The 20,185-nt window shown below is 40.6% G+C and overlaps 1 protein-coding gene across 2 annotated transcripts in view; it reads right to left on the bottom strand.

The window, feature by feature from the left end:
• Nucleotides 1-20,185, bottom strand: part of ELAVL2 (ELAV like RNA binding protein 2) — a 106,444-nt gene that overhangs the window by 9,032 nt on the left and 77,227 nt on the right. For both annotated transcript variants that reach the window (XM_075527450.1, XM_075527451.1), the window contains one exon: nucleotides 501-654. In XM_075527450.1, the coding sequence (XP_075383565.1) occupies nucleotides 501-654 (154 nt within the window). The remainder of the gene's footprint in view (nucleotides 1-500; nucleotides 655-20,185) is intronic.

The following is a 20,185-nucleotide window of genomic DNA, read 5'->3' as shown; positions in this document are numbered from 1 at the left end:
AACTTATCTGCTCCTGAGGAACTCAAAGTTCATGTTCTTCAGTGGGCCCAAAGTTAATGAGGCAACCTTGAAAACAGTCTTAACAGCAATTACCAGTCTGGGTCTTTTGTAATCCTAGCCTCAGAGAACCAGCTGTGCATTTCTGCATAAAATTTTATTTTTATAAAAAAAGTGTTTAATAGCATTTCATAAGGCACATAGGGACTATTTTCATGCAGCAGCTTGGAAAGGAAGATTATAGCAGCTGTAAATTTATTACAAGCCATAAAACAGTCTTCAAACCTGCACCTTCAGGGTGGAAATGACTCAAGCTGGCTCAGTACACTCCACAATCTATTTTTGTCCATGCATATTTATGAACAATTCCAGCAGAAAATTGCATTTTCTTGCCTACATACACCTTTCATACATTCTAGAGACAAGACTGTTGCATTGAAAGGTGAAATATGTCTTAAACTGCCAGTCCAAAAATGAGAGGAAGTGCAAAACTGCCTACTTACCAGTGACTTGGTCAACCAAAATACGAGAAGTAATAATGCGTCCATATTGGGAAAAGAGCTGTTCCAGTTCTTTCTGGGTCATTGTTTTTGGAAGTCCACTAACATACAAATTTGCATCTCTGATAGAAGCTGAACTTGGTCGCGCATAGGAAACCTTAGGAAAAAGAAAGTAAAAAAAATGGAAACCAAACACTTTAAAACCAGCTGAAATAGGACAGTGTCATTTGCTCTAAGACACTGAAATATTTTTAAGGGCAGCCAGAAAAGTTACCTTGCAAAGCCAGTTAAGTGGGGTTTTTTTGGTGCTGGCTTCTGTGAAAATACTGAAGGAATACAACACAGACCATGCAGCAGAGGCTGACTACATGAACTCATATAGAATTTAATAAAGGAGAAAAGCTAGGTACACTCTCCAGCAAGCCTTGGTGGAGAAAAAGTGTTGTCAGTTAACTTACTGTAAGATTAAAAAGACAAATTTAAGAAGATGCAAGAATGTTTTCATTATTTTTGCTATAATATAATATCCTATATTATATAGTGTGTATATATACACACTATATAATAATATTCTGCTATAATATATTAGCTATAATGCTGATAATTATCATAATTAGCATAATCATAAAATGCTAATTATCATTTAAAAATACAAGGAATAAAGATTTCACTTTGATAACTAGGTCAAAAACACAGAAAGGCAGTCTGAAGCACTTAGAGGTTTGCAAGTGTGTTTCAAGTGCTGTGCCCTTTGTACATCTGTTGAGCTTGCTATCAAATAGCACACAATCATCCATGAGGTCAAGATAAACTCTGCTACATGACTTTTATAGGCCTAAGAATGAATGGCAGAAGCAGGAATGCAACTTGCATTTTGGCTGTTCAGCAGCTTGCCAATTTCTGCAACACAGAGGTCTTACAACCAAATGCCAAGTAATAGTGAGCTTCTCAGGTCCTTTTGGACAGAAGTTTTTACCTGCTGCCTCAAAGTGTCAGTCAAATATTTTAAGAGTATCAACTAGATTCTTTAACCCTTAGACACATGCTACAAAACCAGCATGTTGAAAAGTTCAGTACCTCCCACTGAAGTCTGTATATGTGGTTTATCCTTGTTACAGGAAAGATCAGAACAGAACATCCATGGTTGTGGACCAGGACCGAACAGAATACTTTATTTGGAGTTTTCACTGTACAAAGCGTAAAGGTAAAAAGGAGCCTCAAGAAGCGGTCAGATTTATCTCCTTTCCTTCCCTCCCTGCAACACACGATCAGCCATCTCTGGGCAGCTGGAACTTAACTCTGCAACATATCTTTTGCTTAATCCTCTGACATTTACTTTCAAATCCACACCCCTCTGCCCCCCCCCCCCCTTTTTTTGTGAAGATATGCAAATTTAGCTGTAACAGAAAAGCTGCCAGTGTCCAGTTTTACAGCAGGAATGACAGAATTTCCCAGTTTCCATACAGTTTGTTTCAATTCCAGTAAAGCTGCACTGAAGAACAGTTTATTTTCCGCTGGAGCTGAGCCCACTGAACTGAAGATTACTTAGTCCTCTTTCTTCTACATGCCCACTCACTTTATGTTATTACAGATATGCACTAGGGAACTGTCCACAGAAGAGCTCATGAAAATTACCACCGTCAAGCTGCCAAGTAGAAAACCACAGACCCTTTATAGCAAAAATGGATTCAGTGTTTATGACACTAAGTGTAAAAAAACCAACTAACCAAAAAAAGACCCCACCAAATACTAAAAAATATTCCCGACATCTGGCCACACCAGGAATCTGCTATGTGACTCTGGAAAATCTTTCCACCTCAGCTTCCCATGTCACAGGGACCTCTTCTATAATCCAGTCACATAACACTGACAATGGGTATTTTCCAATGAGTTAGAAGTTCAGGTTTTTTTCTTTAAAAATGTCTTTGATGTCTTGTGATTTTTTTTCAAGATACAGTGTGAACAGAAAGTAGTAGTTCATTTTGTAGACTAGCTTGGAATTGATAGATTAGATTTTTCTATTTTGACTTCATTCTTGCCATTTAAGAAAGTCAACATAGGATTATTCCTAGAAGACAATATCAACAACTAGCTAGACTCAGATTCACACAGCAGGAGTGTTCAGGACTTAAGTGACTGTAACCTGCCACAGCAAGCCTCTCTAATTATCAGAATTGTAGTGGTAAAAGGTGATCATGGCCATTTTGCAACATCATAAGTAGGTTATCCATATACTATGCAGCACCACTTTAAGTTACAGTAATGATGGAATCTTGTAAATTACTGGAAACAAAACACAAGATAACAGGTGTTACAAGGACAGCAGTCATGTTCCTGTACCTGACAGAATACTTGGTTCCCAAGAGCCTTTGACAAGGTAGATGAAAAATTTACACAGGTCATTCAGGAAAGGCAAATACATAATTCTTATTTCTTAAAACTTGCTACAGTAGACTCAAGCCCAATACTTGCAAATTGTGTTTGAAACCAAATTCTTTTTTTATTCTGTATATTCAACCCTCACAGTACATACAACCATATTTGAAAGAACAGTTTCTAGATCCTGAGTCATTTTCCTACTCTTCTACAGGCAAAAGTAGACACCTATGATATGCCCAGGTGCACAGAAAGTCTGAGAAGTAAGCTGCACCAGAGACAGGAAAACAAAGAGTAAAGCTTGCCTGCATTTAGCCAAAGAAGCAGCAAAGACAGTGATGGCTACCCAAGAGGCAGAAAAATAAAACAGCTAAGGAATGAAAGAAATTGCTCAACTTGCACACTTGGCTATGAGGTTCTTGAAGAAATTATTTCCATTCGATCCATGCCACACTTGACAGAATGACCTTAAGGAGACTCAAGGCTAGAGAATGGAGACAGACTGCTTGGGGGACAGGACTAGATACAATAAAAACCTGAATTAGCAAAAACAAGCAGTTCTGAACAGCTAAGTAAATGTTTGTTTTCAAAAGAAATCCTTCCACTCCCCCTTAATTTAACTCTACATGGAAGGAGGGCACAGTAACAAAGTCCATTTTGTAACCGAACACAATGAACTGTTATTAATGTAAAGTTTGATGCCAATGGAAGCAGGGGAAGACAGGCACTACTCTATAAACTAGATGTATAGCTGCATGTATCGCTGGCATATCTCAATTTTATCTGTCAGTTTTTAATTCTCTCTGGAATTGAGACACACTGAAAACTGTTCTATGCAGTCCTATTTAAGATGTCAGACACAAGTTTTTCTTTCCGTATGCATTTGGTCAGGTCCTCTGGAGAGGAGTCAGAATTCCTGGGAGTGACCATCAGCTAAGGAAGGAAGAAAAACAGTGACTTATCCTTATATCTAACAACAAAGCTATGGCAAGTGCTGGTCAAACAACATTTCACTGAGCAACTCAAAAAACCCCCCCATGCTTTGCTGAAGATTAAGGAGGTATTGTGGACTTTATGTTAGCTTTGAACTCAGATAAATACCTGTTACTAAGCTGTTTTCTAAGCATGCATGCAAGTACTCAGAACAGAGGTTGCAGAATGCAAGCCTCACAAACTCCTTTCAAACAGGATAAAAGTCTGTATGAACAGAAGATACCAAAGGCCTGCCAAAACCCCTAAGCCATTCTTTATGGAGCTACTGTTTTCCCCGTCTCCAAACTATCTAGACTTTGCTCTAGAAGTAGTTATATAGATGTTGACAGATTAAATAGCTCCATTTTCTAAGCAATCTAATGCAGTAATTGGACTTTCCCTCCAGCCGCCCACTGCTAACTGTCAAAGTCATTCTGATTTGACACATTAAATAGAATAAAACTAAGTACAATGTAAGCAGAAATGAGAGTTGTGTTCTTTATGAAGAGAGAAGGACACACACATAAAAAGCAAAGAAAAACCTTAAGTCAAATAAGTAACCTGTGAGGCAATGCTTAATGCCTGAAACTTCTTTCCCTCCTGGTCAGTGATGCTAAGGTAGGCTAGAAGCAAATAACTAATTCACAAGGTCTGCCTGATGCGCAGTTCAAGTTCAGTAGTGCTTGAGAATGAAATTAAAATTCTCCCTTCTTACCTATACATCACACTGATGGACCTCCCTGCTGATTACCACAGCCCAGCAGCACAGGTGTGGATACCACAGTTCTTACAAAGCAAGTTGCTAGAACAGCTTTATAGGTCTGGAAACAGTGTTCATGTCCCTGCTCACCATCTCCAGTGATCAAAGGATCACCTCCAAGCCAAAGGCCCATCCTAGCAAGCAGGAAATCAAGCAAAGGTGTCTGGGGGCCTACTTCGATGAACAAGGGATTAAACTCCAACATAAAAACAACATTACAGGATGTGAAAGCAGGAATATATAAATGGTGTCCAATCATGCATGGATGAGGTCAGGAAAGCTAAAGCCCACCTGGATTTGAATTTGGTGAGAGATTCGAAGGGCAACAAAACCAATCTGTACAAATATATTGGCAGCAAAAGGAACAGTGGGGAAAACATGAACCCACTGCTGAACAGGGCAGGGAAATTGCTTACCAGGGGCACAAAAAAGGACAGGGTACTTAGTACTTTCCTTGCCTCAGTCTTTACCAGTACAACTGGCCTTCAGGGATCCCAGGCCCACAAGACAGTAGAAAGTCTGGAACAAGGAATACTTACTCTTAGTGGAGGAGGATCACACTGAAAAATATTTAAACTGTGCAGACAGAAGTCCATGGGGCCTGAAAGGTTGCACCCACAAGTGCTGAGGGAGCTGACAGATATCATTGCAAGGCAACTCTTGGTTGTCTTTGAAAGGTCATGGGGAACAGGCAAGGCTTCTAAGGTGTGGGAGGAAGCAAGTATAGAATCATAAAGGTTGGAAAAGACCTCTAAGATAATCTAGTCCAACCGTCAACCCAACATCTCCACTGCCTACTAAACCATGTCCTGAAGTGCCACATCTACACGTTTTTTGAACTCCTCCAGGGATGGTGACCCAACCACTTCCCTGGGCAGCCTGTTCCAATGCTTGATAACCCTTTCAGTAAATCAATTTTTCCTAATATCCAATCTAAACCTCCCCTGGCGCAACTTGAGGCCACTTCCTCTCGTCCTATCACTTGTTACTTGGGAGAAGAGACCGACCCCCCCACCTCTCTACAACCTCCTTTCAGGTAGTTGTAGAGAGCAAGAAGGTCTCCCCTCAGCCTCCTTTTCTCCAGCCTAAACAACCCCAGTTCCCTCAGCCGCTCCTCATCAGACTTGTGCTCCAGACCCTTCACCAGCTTCGTTGCCCTTCTTTGGACACAGTCCAGCACCTCAATATCTCTCTTGTCCTGCTGGCCACACTATTCCTGATGCAAGCCAGGATGCTGTTGGCTTTCTTGGCCACCTGGGCACACTGCCAGCTCATGGTCAGCCGGCTGTCAACCAACACCCCCAGGTCCTTTTCTACCAGGCAGCTTTCCAGCCACTCTTCCCCAAGCCTGTAGCGTTGCATGGTGTTGTTGTGACTCAAGCGCAGGACCCAACACTTGGCCTTGTTAAATCTTGTACAATTGACCTCAGCCCATCGATCCAGCCTGTCCAGGACCACTCATCTTCAAGAGTGGCAAGAAACTTGCTCTCTTGGCAACTACAGCCCAGTCAATCTCAACTCAATCCTTGGGAAGGTGATTGAGCAGCTAATCATGAAAATCTCCTCCATTCACATGAATGACAAGAAGGTGACTGGAAGTAGTCAGTATGGATTTATAAAGGGGAAATCATGTCTGACCAAACCTAATAGTCTTCTACAATGACATGACTGCCTTGGTAGACAAGGGGAAAACAGTGGATGTTGTTTATCTCAACTTTAGTAGGACTCGACACTCTTTCCCATAATATCTTCACAAAGTGCATATTAAGTACACCTCTGCATACTTACGTACATACTAGGTAAGTATTAAGCACATACTAGTTAAATGGGACAGTGATGTAGACTGAAAACTGGCTGAACTGCCAGGCTCAATGGGTTGCAATCAGTGGCATAAAGTCTAGTTGGAGGCTAGTCACTGGCCTCCATTGATACTGGATCCAATATTGGTTAACATCTTCACTAGTGACCTGGATGATGGGGCAGAGTGTACCCTCAGAAACTTCACAGATGATACAAAACTTGGAGGAGTGGCTGATAGGCCAGAAGGCTGTGCTGCCATCGAGAGGGACCTCAACAGACTGGAGAATTGGACAAACAGGAACCTCGAAGAAGTTCAGCAACAGGAAAAGCAGAGTCCTCCCCTGGGAAGGAATAATCCCATGTACCAGTACATGCTGGGAGCCAACTGGCTAAAAAGCAGCTTGGCAGAGAACCTTGGAGTCCTGGTAGACACCAAGCTGATCATGAGCCAGCAGAATGCACCTGTGCAACAAAGATAGCCAACAGCCACCTGGGCTGCATTAGTAGAAGCATTACCAGCAGGTCAAGGGAGGTGGTCCTTCCTCTCTGCTTAGCATTGGTGAGATACTTCTGGGGGCTGTCTCCAGCTCTGGGCTCCCCAGTACAAGACAAATATTTACAACTAGAGTGAGTCCAGTAAAGGGCCACAGAAGCAATTAAGGGACTGGAGCATCTCTGATGCAAGGAAACGCTGACAGAGCAGGGATTGCTCAGTCTGGAGAAAAGGCAGCTCAGCAGGATCTTAGCCATAAAAATCTGCTGAAGGGAGTAAAGAAGATGGAGCCAGACTCTTCTCCATAGTATCAAGTGACAGGACAAGACGGAATGGGCAAACTGAAACACAGAAAAAAGCTCATTTGGAAATTCCATATAGATTTCATTCCATAAGAAAATACCTTTCATGGTAAAGGGTGATTAAGCATTGGAAGAAGTTAGTCAGATTGTAGAGTCTGACCCTGGATATGTTCAAAACTCAACTGGACACAGGCCTGAGCAACCTGCTTATGGTGAATCTGCTCTGAGCAGGGGGTTGGACTACAGACCTCCAGAGGTGCCTCCAACCTCAGCCATTCTGTCATTCTGCAACAACACATAACAAACCTTAAGGAAATTCTTTGAAATGGATTTCTACCCAGACTCTGGAATTAACTTGAATTAAGTGAAGGTAACAAAACCAAGACAGAGGATTCCCACTCAGCTTTTTGTATAAAATCAGTGATACAGTCATTTTCCCCCTATTTCTTCCAAGAGGAATTCAGAATAGAGACACTGTCTTTGAGAGGGGAATCCACACTGCTGGGCACGTGCTGTCACATATCAAGGACAAACTCACCCTGAGCCCCTCAGAAGAGGGGAAATCCACAAAAAATGTTTGCTAACTTGCTGCAAGTTTACTTTATGCTACAGAACTGGTATCTGTCAAGATATAAAACAGTACCTGCAAAACTCCTCTCACTTTTCCTCTGTCAAATGAGTATGAATTCTTTCATGGTGACAGTTGATCCAGTGATGTTTAGTGCCCATGCCCTAGCTGGTAAATGCTATTTGGAATAGACTTTGACATAGCAGTCAAGGCCTATACTGAATGCAATTTAAAAAAGGTAAGTAGATGAAAGCAATAAACTCTAACCAGTAAATACTACCATTACAAGTTCAGTTTCAGTGTCATTCCCTTTAAACTCTTGAATTATGTTTACAAGGTGTTTTTCACATCTAAGAACATATGCCAATCACAGATTACCCTACATGTAAAGTATCTCAGTGACTACTTCTGTATCTTTAGTGATGCATACTGGAATCTGGGCAGATTAGTCACAGGAGTAACACATCAAAATGAAATCAGTACTTCATTACCAATATCCAAACACTATCTCTAGTCATCTTGCTAAGCACCAGAAGTTCTGTCCAGGCAAGAAATCTGAAAGAAACACAGAACTTAAGAAACCCAGTGTAATTAAACTGTGACTTACTTTGGCAAAACATTACTAGTGATCTGTGCAAGTCAGTATCACTAGAGAAAAACAAGGACATCACAACACCACAAAATGTTACTGGTAAAAGGGAACTAATTCCCATGTAAAAGAAGCTTCCCTGGAGTATGTGATATACAGTTTCTATTCATTAGTGATGTCAAAGTCCAGCTTTTTCACTTGTGATACAGATTTAAAGAGGAGACTCTCCAGATTCATCTCCCTACCTATATCTTGTCAGTTTGCTCGTTCATTAACTCCTTGCCAATGGTTCTAGATTTGATCTCTTCAAACAATATACTTATGCACTGAATTAACAGCTGTGCTGAAATATTACTTCCACAGTTTCTTCAGCAGGTGAATATTTAATAGTTAAACATTAAGGTTACGCAATGTCAAAACCATTGAACACAATGCAAGTCAAGCAGCAGCCAGAAAGCCTACAGTTTTAAATATTTAATGACACACACACCGTACAACACTGAACACAGCTACTCTGGAGACATCAATTTAAAAACAGTTTTACTGGAATTTTCCACTGCAGTTAGTAGGAAAGACACTTGTTTCTAGAAATACAAACATTACAACACCAAATCCAAGTATTTTCACTGCTTGAATATTTCATTTCTGAACAACAAGATGAACTGATTTACAATTTTCAAGTCAAAACTGTGGAAGTTAACAGGTTAAACAAAGAAGCTGCCAAAAAGAATAGAGGCACAGTCCCTACAAATGAATGTTTCAGTTTCTTACTGTTTGCTACTACCTTTAGACACCTCAGCAGCGTACATTCATCTTTTTTATCTTACAGCTTATTAGGGCAACCAGAGTGTTTGTATTACCTGCAAGAACTTTAGGAAAAAGTGATATTAAATTCTAAACACCTCTACTTAAGATATTCTTGCAAGAATTTAAATCTGAAATCTTTAGATGTTAAAACCAGTATTTCAGTAAATGTTTGCATTCAATAACTTCCAGTGTAAACTTAGCTTAGAACACTGTTTGCCTTATGGATAGTATCCAGTTCTTTTAAAATGCATGTTTCAGTGGAAAAAAAAAAATCCATCAAAAAATCCAAATAATTTACCAACCAGTCTGTGCAGATGAAAATGGGTTAAACCTTTCTGTAAACCAGACAAATTTATATTGGGAAGAGGAATACATTAGGAATATATAAGCCCCCTTGGCAAGCACAATAAAAACAAGGACATATTTCTTTGGTTTTGTTACAGCAATGTTCTTGGAGACCATTGTGCCAGGCAAGTGTTCTTAACCTGCACTTAAATTAGTATGAGATGCCATGACTCAAGAACTCTTCTTCTTAATTTGATTTCTAGTAACAAGATGCTGCAGCACACAGCAGAGACCAGGTCTCAGCTGTCACCAGCCAGTGATAGGTTGCTACCTGAAACAGGAGAGTACATTGCTATATATTCATCAAGTTGAACTCCTCAAATGAAAGATAGTTCCACTCCAAACAAAGCTTGAATGCCACTTTTCCAAGTATACACCAGGCTACCTTGTTAAACACACACATGCTGTGCCGAGTTTAAGTTTGTGGTGCAAGCTTGCAGCAGCATTTGTTTCTGTGGGCAAAGCAAATTGGAAACACGATAGGCTTCCCTCTGTAAAGGCAATTTAGACTCAACTCTGTGGAACTACAAAAACATACTACTCACAGCTTCAGTTATGTGTGTAGATTAAGCTAATAAATATAACCATATTCCATACAGGCTTTGCTTTTACAGCCTGCCCTGCAATAGGTAACACATTAAAAAAATGACATGGAAGTTAACAGACTTTCAGCACTACCATCAGAAGAGGTTTTGCTATTTTAGTCCACATCTCTTCGAGAGTGCCAGCTCCGACAGCTACAACCAGTGCCAGAGTTGCAGCCCTAAGGTCAGCCATGGGATCCACGTCTGTTCAGTGCCCACGCAGCTGAGGGCATGAACGGACCAACCTGACAGTTTGTTCCTCCACAAAACAGATGCAATTAGAAACAGATCTGCCCATGAAGTAGTAACTGGTGGGGGATCACGATGAGCTACACTTCAGAGACAAATGGTTCATCAATACACTGCCCTGGTATTAGAGCTTTCTCTTCAAAGGACTGCACAGAATATGGTATATTTATAAGGGACCTGTAAAGTCAGTAATTGTGTGAGGATATTGCAGCGCAGAGTAATCATGGCAGTAGCTACATGCACTCTTGACAAAGGATCCTCTACAACCCTGGCATACAAGGAGAGCTACGCTGACCAGGACAGCCATTTCCATGTCCAAATCAACAGCCCAGCTAGAACAGTGTTGAAGCTCCAGTTCTTTTACAAGCTTCTTATACGAGCAGGCCTAAAAGATGATGTTCAAAGTGATTACTGAGAGGCATAATACTTCACATGAGCATGACTAGCCAACACAGGAGTACCTGTATTTTATAAAGCTCCTCCTTTGAACTAGAATAATTTTACCTAGATAATATGGATTTGCCAAAGAGCTGTGGGCTAAAAATACCACACCACACCTACTAAGACTCACAAATATGAACCCAACATAGTTTTTGAGTGTGGGGGGGAAATAACACAGGAATGTGTTTTTCAAAACTAAGGAATGACCTCTGTGCAGGTAACTTCCACTGGAATGAAGTCTTTTTACAGATGTGGTCTCTTGCAGCTTTTGGTAACTGCTCACAGGAAAGTCTTCCACCTTTACATATTTATCACCTTCACTCTTAAGTATGTTAGTTCACAGTATGGATACTGGATATAAGGTCTCCAGCATCTGAGGCTTCCACCAATTTTCAGATTAGTTACTGGCCAGAGAGAAGCATTGCTGATACAACAGCGAGTACTGGAGCTCAGAGAGATTTTTTTACTTTCATTCCTCTTTGACTATGTTTCTGTATTTGACTGTTGTCAGTTAGGAAACAACCACCATAGCCACTTGCACTACTCACCTGCAGCGCAGCCCACACTCACCTCGCTTTCCAGCGGACAGCAGGTCAAAAGCCCTAGCTCCGCAACAAAGCTAGGAAACTGAGCTAGCTGCTCAGGTTATTTGGATCAGCATTAAATCTAAGGAAAAATCTGGTTTCAATTCTGGCTTTAAGTCCCAGCTCAGCATTTTAATCCACTCCTTCTCACCTTTGCGATTTCCTCAGAACAGAACATGATTTAATAATTATTAAAGGATAGGCAGCAGCAAGTTCAGCACAGCAAAGCAAGTTTTAAGAGGAACTCAGACCACGAGCAGGTCTCATCTGGATGAGAAGACTGATGAAGGCCTAGGACAGCACTGAGACATTAAAGACAACCAGACTGAGAAGCTGAGAAAGCCCATAATTTATTCTCTTGAGATGAAATATTTTATAAGAAAGCATGGGATTCTACAGTCTGGGAAGCATTTTTTCCCAGTACTATTCCCAAGATCATCTTGAAATGAGTTACTGAAATACAGAATCACAGAATCATACAGGTTGGAAAAGACCTTTAAGATCATCAAGTCCAACCGTAAACCTAACACTATCAAGACCACCACTACACCATGCCCCTAGGCACCTCATCCAAACATCTTTTAAATACTTCCAGGGATGGCGACTCAACCACTTCCCTGGGCAGCCTGGTCCAATGCTTGATAGCCCTTCCGGTGAAGTAAAATTTCCTAATACCCAGTCTAAACCTCCCCTGGCACAACTTGAGGCCATTTCCTCTTGTACTAAACCTCCTTGTGAAGCCATGATATTTTCCTATATGCTGAAGACTTGCTGTGTAAAGCACCTGAGCACTCACATTGACATAGGTAAGAGGAATCCTTGGTTTTTCATCAGTAAGTCATCAACTCATCTTCCCTGTCATCATCAAGCCAGCCATTATGCCATGAGTTTTCTAATAAAATATGGCCAGTTCTCATCACCAGGAAGGACCAATACTGATCGATAATGGTATCAAATTCAATACTTAGCAATAACAGGCCTGATCAGAGCTACAGTTTCAAAAGGGACTTTAATAGGCCCTTCCCCTCCTTCACCCTATTGCTGAGAGCATCCAGCTAGACAGATGCCCTTTGCTTTGATTTAAGAAGCCTTGATTCTAGCTCAGTCTCACACCCTTGGATAACACTGCGTTATCCAAGAGAACCACCTTTCATTTGGAAAAGCAGCAGTCATGATGCTGGAAAGCAAAATCCTTATGAGATTTCAGGCATCACTCTGTGTAGCAGTTCCCAGCAGCTAAACCTGCTCCAGAAGGATTTACACCCTTGGTTCTCTTACAAGCAAGAGAAAACCAGCAACTAGAGTTCACTGCATGTCTGACAAGGCTATCTGCAAGCAACAGAAGGTTTTTTGGGGTAGTAGAGGTGCTTCAATTAGACCAGCAGGCCTATTCTGACTTTCAGTAGCTACCAGAAAACAATCCCTTGTTCCACAATTCTCGGGAGGAACATGGCTTCTAAAACAAGTTTCCTCCAATTTGTAAGAGAATTTTCTGCAGGCAACTATTTCAAAGGTATCTGAATTTACTTCATGTAAGATTGATAAATTTGTGACTCAGCAAGCAAGGCCAGATCAAGTTGACCTTGCTCTTAAGAAATGCACTATCCTGGTATCTTGCATGTTTGTATGGTTCTACCAGCTTTCTGGTAGATTAAGAGATTAACATAGGTTAAGAATATGCTTTAAGAGTCTTAACACACAAAGACTCTGAAGTCCTTACATTTTTCACGGCTAGACTTTGAAAAAAGTCAAAGCCATGACCAAAGTTAGCGAAAGGATCTTTACAGAGCATGTCACAGTACCAGATGAGGACCTTCCAACATTACAGAAAAAAAGCAGTCTTCCTAAATTTGTTTTGGACCTTGCTTTGGCTAAGAGCTGAGTAAAATGGTAGCACAATGCACTGTGAATACGGTCAGCTTATGTAAAAGCTGCATTTGTGTTCTCAGAGAGGCAGAGACAGACAGAAAAAGCAATCAAGCCAGAGGACACCTCTGAGCAATGGTTACCATGTTCTAACATGGATGGCTCAATGTATTTCAGATTAAGTGTCCACAGAGATTGACTTTGCAAAGGGTGAACTGGCTTTCCTTGCTCTGTTTCCTGCTATAAGCACTGATGGAGATGAACAGGGCTGTTTGCTGCAAAGGTTAAGATCAGAAAGGACAGGCATGATGACTAGGTTGGATGGGCTTTAAACTGCATTGTTTCTATTAGAATGGGCCCTAAACTTCATTGTTTCTATTAGAATCAAAATTAATTCTGTAATCTTCATGCAATTCTAAACACATGTATTCTACTGTAAGAAAAGAGTGTATGAGGAGAATAACTGATTTACAGAATCCACCACATTTGTTGGTTAGCTCTTCTCCAACTTTCATTTGACATTGCACTTTGTCTCCAGTTGGCAGCTTCAGTTCCTAGGTCTTGTTAGTGTTTTTTCTGCATTTTGTTTCTGGGTTTTGTGTGGCCTTTTCTCTTCTGTTTCTCTTTATTAGATTCAAGGTCTCCACGTTTCCATTATGCTAGCATTCTCTTACAACAGCCTTCTTCCAGGACAAATTTAGACTTAAGACCAGTCTTTATATGACTGAGAAGATGATGACCAGGAGTCTTCCTTAGGATACAACTGATTAAGGACAGCACACTGCTCAAAGAGGAAGACCTCATAAAACCACTGCTGTATGTACCACAAAGGAACCACAGAAATAGGCTTTCACGAGACTTGGTCTGAAGCAGATACACGAGACCCAAAATGCCATTTCATGAACAGAAGCAAATGTAATAGTACATAACATGTTAACAACAGAAATCAACTGCAAATCCTGCTACGGACAAAAACAGAACCAGAGGTCTTCCCAGAAGTGTTCAAGATAGTACAACAGTTTACCTATATTATCAGAAGTTTATCATACTACTTTAAGAGAAAGACAATAACTAAGTTCACCAACCTCTTTCTACACCAAAACAGGAGATGGGAATTATGCATTACAATCACAGAATAGCGATTCTGCTGGTTTGCCTTTAAGAGGACTAATATAGAAGAACATTTTAAAATTTGCAGTTGTAACTATCATTGTCTCTTTAAAAATAAGAAATATCTTTTGTACTTGAATTCTAAATTAGGTAAGAAACAAAAGGAGATCCAGTCTCCAAACATTTTCAGTTTCCTACTTCTCACTTCCTGATAGTCTCAAAGTCCTTCCTCCATACTTTGCATTCCTGATTGTGATCTAATGAACACTCCCTGGGGAGGGCAGAGGACAGGAAGATGCATCATCAATCTCAGTAGTAACAAGCAGTTTTTTTGTTGGCTTTTTTTGCTTGCTTAGAGCTTGGCTTTTGAGCAATGCTTGCAGTCTTCCTTCAGCTCCATATAGTACTGGTGTCCCCTTCTAGCATCTCCATTTCTGTGTCAGAAACCCCCTGTGCAGGCTCAGAAAGGACCTACTGCACCACTGAGGTTTCTGGCTGCAAACCTGCTCAGCAGCCTTCGGGTGAGCTGCACTGGTCTAAGGATCCTCTGTCCCAGGGAAAGCAGGGACAGACTCCTGCAAGAAACTAGCCAGCTGCAACATAGCACTTGGGGTCCAAACAGAAAACAAGCTATGTAGTTGCTGAAGGTGAGATTAGCACATTTTGTAGTTCAGCCTGACACATTGTGTTATTTTCCTCAGAGTGGTTAGGCATTAATGAAAAACCGTGTGGCAGTAATGTGGTTTACAGGAAGTGACAGCAATATGCATTCAGAAGTGAATCCTCCTCCCAATATTGTTTAGCAACATGAAAAACAAGCAGCCAGCTTAAGCTGGTTAAGTAACATTCAAAGTCTGAGGAGATTTGAATTTCAGTGAAGAACAAATTTTACCTGGGGGTGAAAAGGCATGTATGGGGTGGGGAGGGGGTTTAAAATGGAAATGCTGTCAAAGCTTTAACTGTAATGGAGCTAAAAGATTGTATAATTACCATTTTTATAACTCCTGCAGAAATTTAAGGGAAGAAAACCCCACGTTTACCTTTGTTCCAAGACAAATTGTTCTTCTGCTTCACATCTGCTAGGGCTTTTCAATTTTACCTTGAGAATACAGTCCTGAGGTATTTAATTACCCTGTCAAGACCACTAAATGGTCTGGCACAATGCCCCCTCTCTCAATCTTTGCTGATTGATAGCATCAGTAAAACTCACTAGCTTTAATTAAACCTCCAAACAGGACTTTTTACACAACTCATATTTCATTGCTCCCCAGGGATATTAGTTAATGAAAAAATTACTACAAAAAGTGACACTACCAAAATATTCCTCTACAAGTATCAATTGTGAAGACAGGAACAATCTCAATCTTCTACCTGCTGCACTAACTCAGAAATCAAACTAGCATGCTTCTTTTTTCAGCATTTTATTATTTTCCATTAAGTGTACACAGCATTTTCAAGAGTACCATCACAGGTAGAAGTTCATAAGGGTGGAGACCTTGAGCAGTTAAGTTAGAGGATAATTCCTTTAAAATTAATCCTATTGTAAATCTAAGTAATGGTCCAAGGCACCAAGTGAAACTGCATTGCCTAATGCCAAGTCTTAAGGATACTCTGCCTCAGAGGACATTAATGAAGTTGTGGCACATCCCTAACTTCCAAGTCTTCCCTTGCTCTACTGTGCTTCTTTGGGCTGATAGTTCAGTATTCAGACTGAACTATCAGTAAAGCTGATAGTTCAGTATTCACTTTTCAACTGAAGTCATAACTAGCTCTTCTCATTACTGTAGCTTTCTATAGTAGGGCAGTTAACTAGGTAATGATGGCAAAGTAGGACATCTGTGCTTGTAGCCAAAGAATTTGTCAAGCTTCATTCCAACAGGAAGTTGGCAGAATGTTACATGTTAAGCCTGATTTTTTTTTTTAATATATGCAAAGCTATAAAGGAGTGGGAAGAAAACCTACAGATTTAATACTTTAGACAAAATATTTCTTAATTCTCTATTCCCCTGACAAGTGACAATTACCCATGTAAACACCCTAATAGTCCAAAGAATTTAGAAGTGGAGGAAACCTTACTAAATCTGATTTTTAGGAAGCACTAGCTAGGCAAAATACATCTAGATAATCAACGCTATCTTATAAAAAAGGACAACTCCCAGGCCTCTAGCCTGGACAAACTATTTTCTTTCCCTTTTCCAAAGCACATTTGAATAGACGTCTATGCACGTATCACCAGGATTAATGAGTAAGAAAACCATCTGCCAGCTCCCACGTGGCAGAGGGTCTGCCACTTCAGGTCCTCTTGCACTGGAGAGCTGTGGACAGGACAGTGGGAAGTTCCTCAGCCCCAGTTTACCTGGTGAGGGAGGAACGAGCACTGCATTACTGCCATGTGCAGCGTCCCCTTGGCAGCTGTGATCCACAGAAGACCATGTCCATCATTCAAGCAGTCTAGCATCCACAGAGAAAAGCGAAAGTGATTTTCCTGTGTCCTCCTGCTACCCTTAATAATCTAGGGAAACAGCTGCCTCCTATTCAGCATCCTAAACAGCTCTACACCAGTTCCAGGATAGACCATTTGTTTGCCCACTCCTCTTTAGACAAAGAATCTTACTACACTTTCTTGTTAATGTAGTCTTTTACACCACACTGAAGATACTCCTATTCAGATAATCTCACAATAAATTCACCCGTATCTCTTTTTTGAAGGCGTTTTCCCAGGAGCAAGAAGAGGGGAAGCCACTGAGGATTTCCCCTATCCCAAGCAGAAGCCAAGCCAACAAAACATGCACTGAATTTTCTTATCACTATGTGCAAGTCAGTGACTCTTATATGCTGTTTGCTCCTCTGAGTTTCCCACACTTGGGAAGAACTGATCTTTCATAACAACCCAAATGAACAAAAAAAAAACCACCAAAAAAGACCAAACCAAACCTTATGAACCAGCAAGTGGGTAAGCAGAAATTTCACTCCAGGCACAGAAATCCACATTTTCACTGGTTCTTAAATCGAAGAGAGCCAAAGTGCTTCCCAGCAGCAGCTTCTTCCAAAAGAGAAGCCACAAAAAATGTTTTACCTCTGCTAAGATACAACTGGTTTTCACACCGAACTTGCACAATTAAACGAAGCCCAAATTTCACAGGCTACCTGCAATACAAATAAACCTGTTTACATTGCAAATAAAACCATAAATTATGCCACAGATGGCACCATCTAATATGTGTAGGTATATTGCCTAGCAGAGTAGGGTTCAGGTATCTAACATACCTAGATATGCCTCCAACATCGGTGCATATCCACCCCACAGTTTTAATATTCAGGTCAAATCAGAAGGCAACACAACTGGTACCAGGCTAGACAAGACTAAGAATGCTATGACTTGCTTTGGAGGTATGGATCTGAAATTTGGTTAAGATACTTTGCAAATAGTTCAATAAAAGTATTCCATAAAGCATTCCACAGGATGTTGTTCTTTTTAAAAGGTATCAGGTAATAGGTTTTAATATTGCTACCCGTACAGAAAAACTTAAGCCAGCATTTTGCAAATCCACCTTTTCAATGTATTTTATTTCAAGAAAACAGTAGGTGGCACTCCTTTTTAGGGATCAGAGGAACATATCCAATGACTAACAGGCTAGTACAGAAGCAGCAGATCAGAGGTATGCGTCATGGCCCTAGTCTAGAACGTCACACATCAGGATCAGGACAATTCCCTCTGAGTGGGAATGCTCTTAGTTCACCAACAATGTGAAGGTCCATCACCTAACCAAGGAGGTTACTTCCAGTTTTGTAGATTAATAGGAAACAAACACTTTCAACCATCAATCCAGTGAACTACTTAAAACACTTCTACAAAAGTCCCAAAAATGTACAAAGAACAAGCATCTAATTTTTTTCTTTTGAAGTCAAAATATCCACTAACACTATCCTATTCTACCATTTTTCATATGAAAGTATATACAAAAACCTCAGTGATACCCATTTTTTAAAGCAGAGTTGGATTCTGAGTTTGCCAAACAGCAGGTTTTTTTTTTTAATTGAAGTATCAACTCTGGACAAATAGGAACACTGTGGTCTATAAACTGTAAGTAGTCTCTGCAAAGGTCCTGACACTGAGATCTCGTAAGTGTCTCCCTCCACCCCAGTTGTTGTCCCCAGAGGCAGCAAAGGCCTCAGACATCAACTTTACCTCTGCTCTGTATTGCCTCTAGGCTGATCTGATGAATATGTGAATTACAAAGTGCTTCACAGTAGGCTGGGCATTTCTATTGGTTCACAGATAAAGGCAGATGCTCTTAATGAGTCTCCTTTCAAGTCATTGACACACACAGACATCTTAGGTCTTTTAACAGGAGAAGCAACTGTCCAACCTACAAATGCCTTAGTCTTAAAACACATGAGGGATCCCCCGAGCCTCTGCCCCTTCTGCAGTGTGGAAGGAGGTAAAACCAGCCTCTTTAAACAGCATCTTGGGAGAAAGCAGTCATGAAAACTTAGCCTGAAACCCAGCTTGTGTCCAAGAAGGAAGAAGAGTAAAGGAGAAGAGAGTAAGGCAGTTGTTCCCCTCAAGTCATGCACACTAACACTGAAAGATGCTGCTGAAATCAAACAGGGATGAATGTGGGTAGTTAAGAGTCAGAATTTTACCTGTAACATGAACAAGCAACATTTACAAATACTTTTTTTTCTAACGAAACAGATTTTCTTTATTTTGGTGAAGAGATCATCATTTCAGCTTGTGACAAGTCAAATGTTTCAGATTTTCTTTAGCTAAGGACATCTAAGGCACAAATCCCTGAAAATTTACACACAAGCTTTAGTCTCACTGCAAGGGTCACCGTCTGGTATTGTTTACAGCCTACAATTCTGCTTTATATCCTGAGGAGGCAGGTGAGGAAAAGCACCGGTGTCATCACGCACATCTGTCTACTCCATTTTCACTTTTTTCCCCAGACATTTTTTTTTTTTACAATCAATTTTTAGCTGCAGAAATACAGTGACTGCATTAATCACTTAGCAAGATAAAAGAGGATTAAGAATTCATATACTGGCAGCATAAAGTAAGTCACTGGAAACCCCCTCAAGGAATCATTTTGATTTGGGAGACCTGGCTTGATTCTCTGTAACATCCTCTTTTGCCTCACTATACAGTCACCAGAACTTCCAACTTGTCATCCTGGACAAACGCATTTTTTATTTGTCCAAACCAAGTCATTAAATGCAAAGATACAGTGTACCTGCAATACTACTGGAACGCAAACCCATTCCATTTCTCACCACCACCCAAAAGGCAGCTTCAGAAAACCTGGAGCACAAAATTACTGTCCTCAATTTTCCCCCAAAGGAGAAAATAGGAGAGACTGCCTGTGGGCAAGAAGTCTGCCAGAAGCACATAGGGAGTTTTTGGCAGCAAAGCATCTATCCATGTCTTTCATCCATTGTTACTATGAGCCATGATTCACCATTTGTTAGACATCAGTACTTAAGTTTTAATTAGTGTAATCCACTTTATTAATAATCTTATAAATCCAGACCAGGTAGGGCATTCTAACCATAATTACTGCCATCTTATTTTTGTCTCAGGCATCTTTAAGTGGCTCTGCACTGCTTTTTAAGTTCAAACCTTTTTAGAGGTGAGCTTTATCTTATGGCTCAGACATGATCCTAGTTAGAGGGCAGTCACTATCCGAGTTATCAGCTAGCAAACCCTGCTGTTTAATGAGGAAGAATGGACTGGTTGGAACATGGATTGCCTCCAGGCACTAACACCTGTGAAACATGTTCAAAAGTCTGCATTCCGTGACAAATTTTATTTCATCTCCTCTCTCTCAAAATTTCAGAG

Source organism: Mycteria americana, chromosome Z, assembly GCF_035582795.1.
Source record: "Mycteria americana isolate JAX WOST 10 ecotype Jacksonville Zoo and Gardens chromosome Z, USCA_MyAme_1.0, whole genome shotgun sequence".
NCBI lineage: Eukaryota > Metazoa > Chordata > Aves > Ciconiiformes > Ciconiidae > Mycteria > Mycteria americana.
Note: the sequence above shows the minus strand (reverse complement) of the source record. Positions and strands in the feature narration are given on the sequence as shown.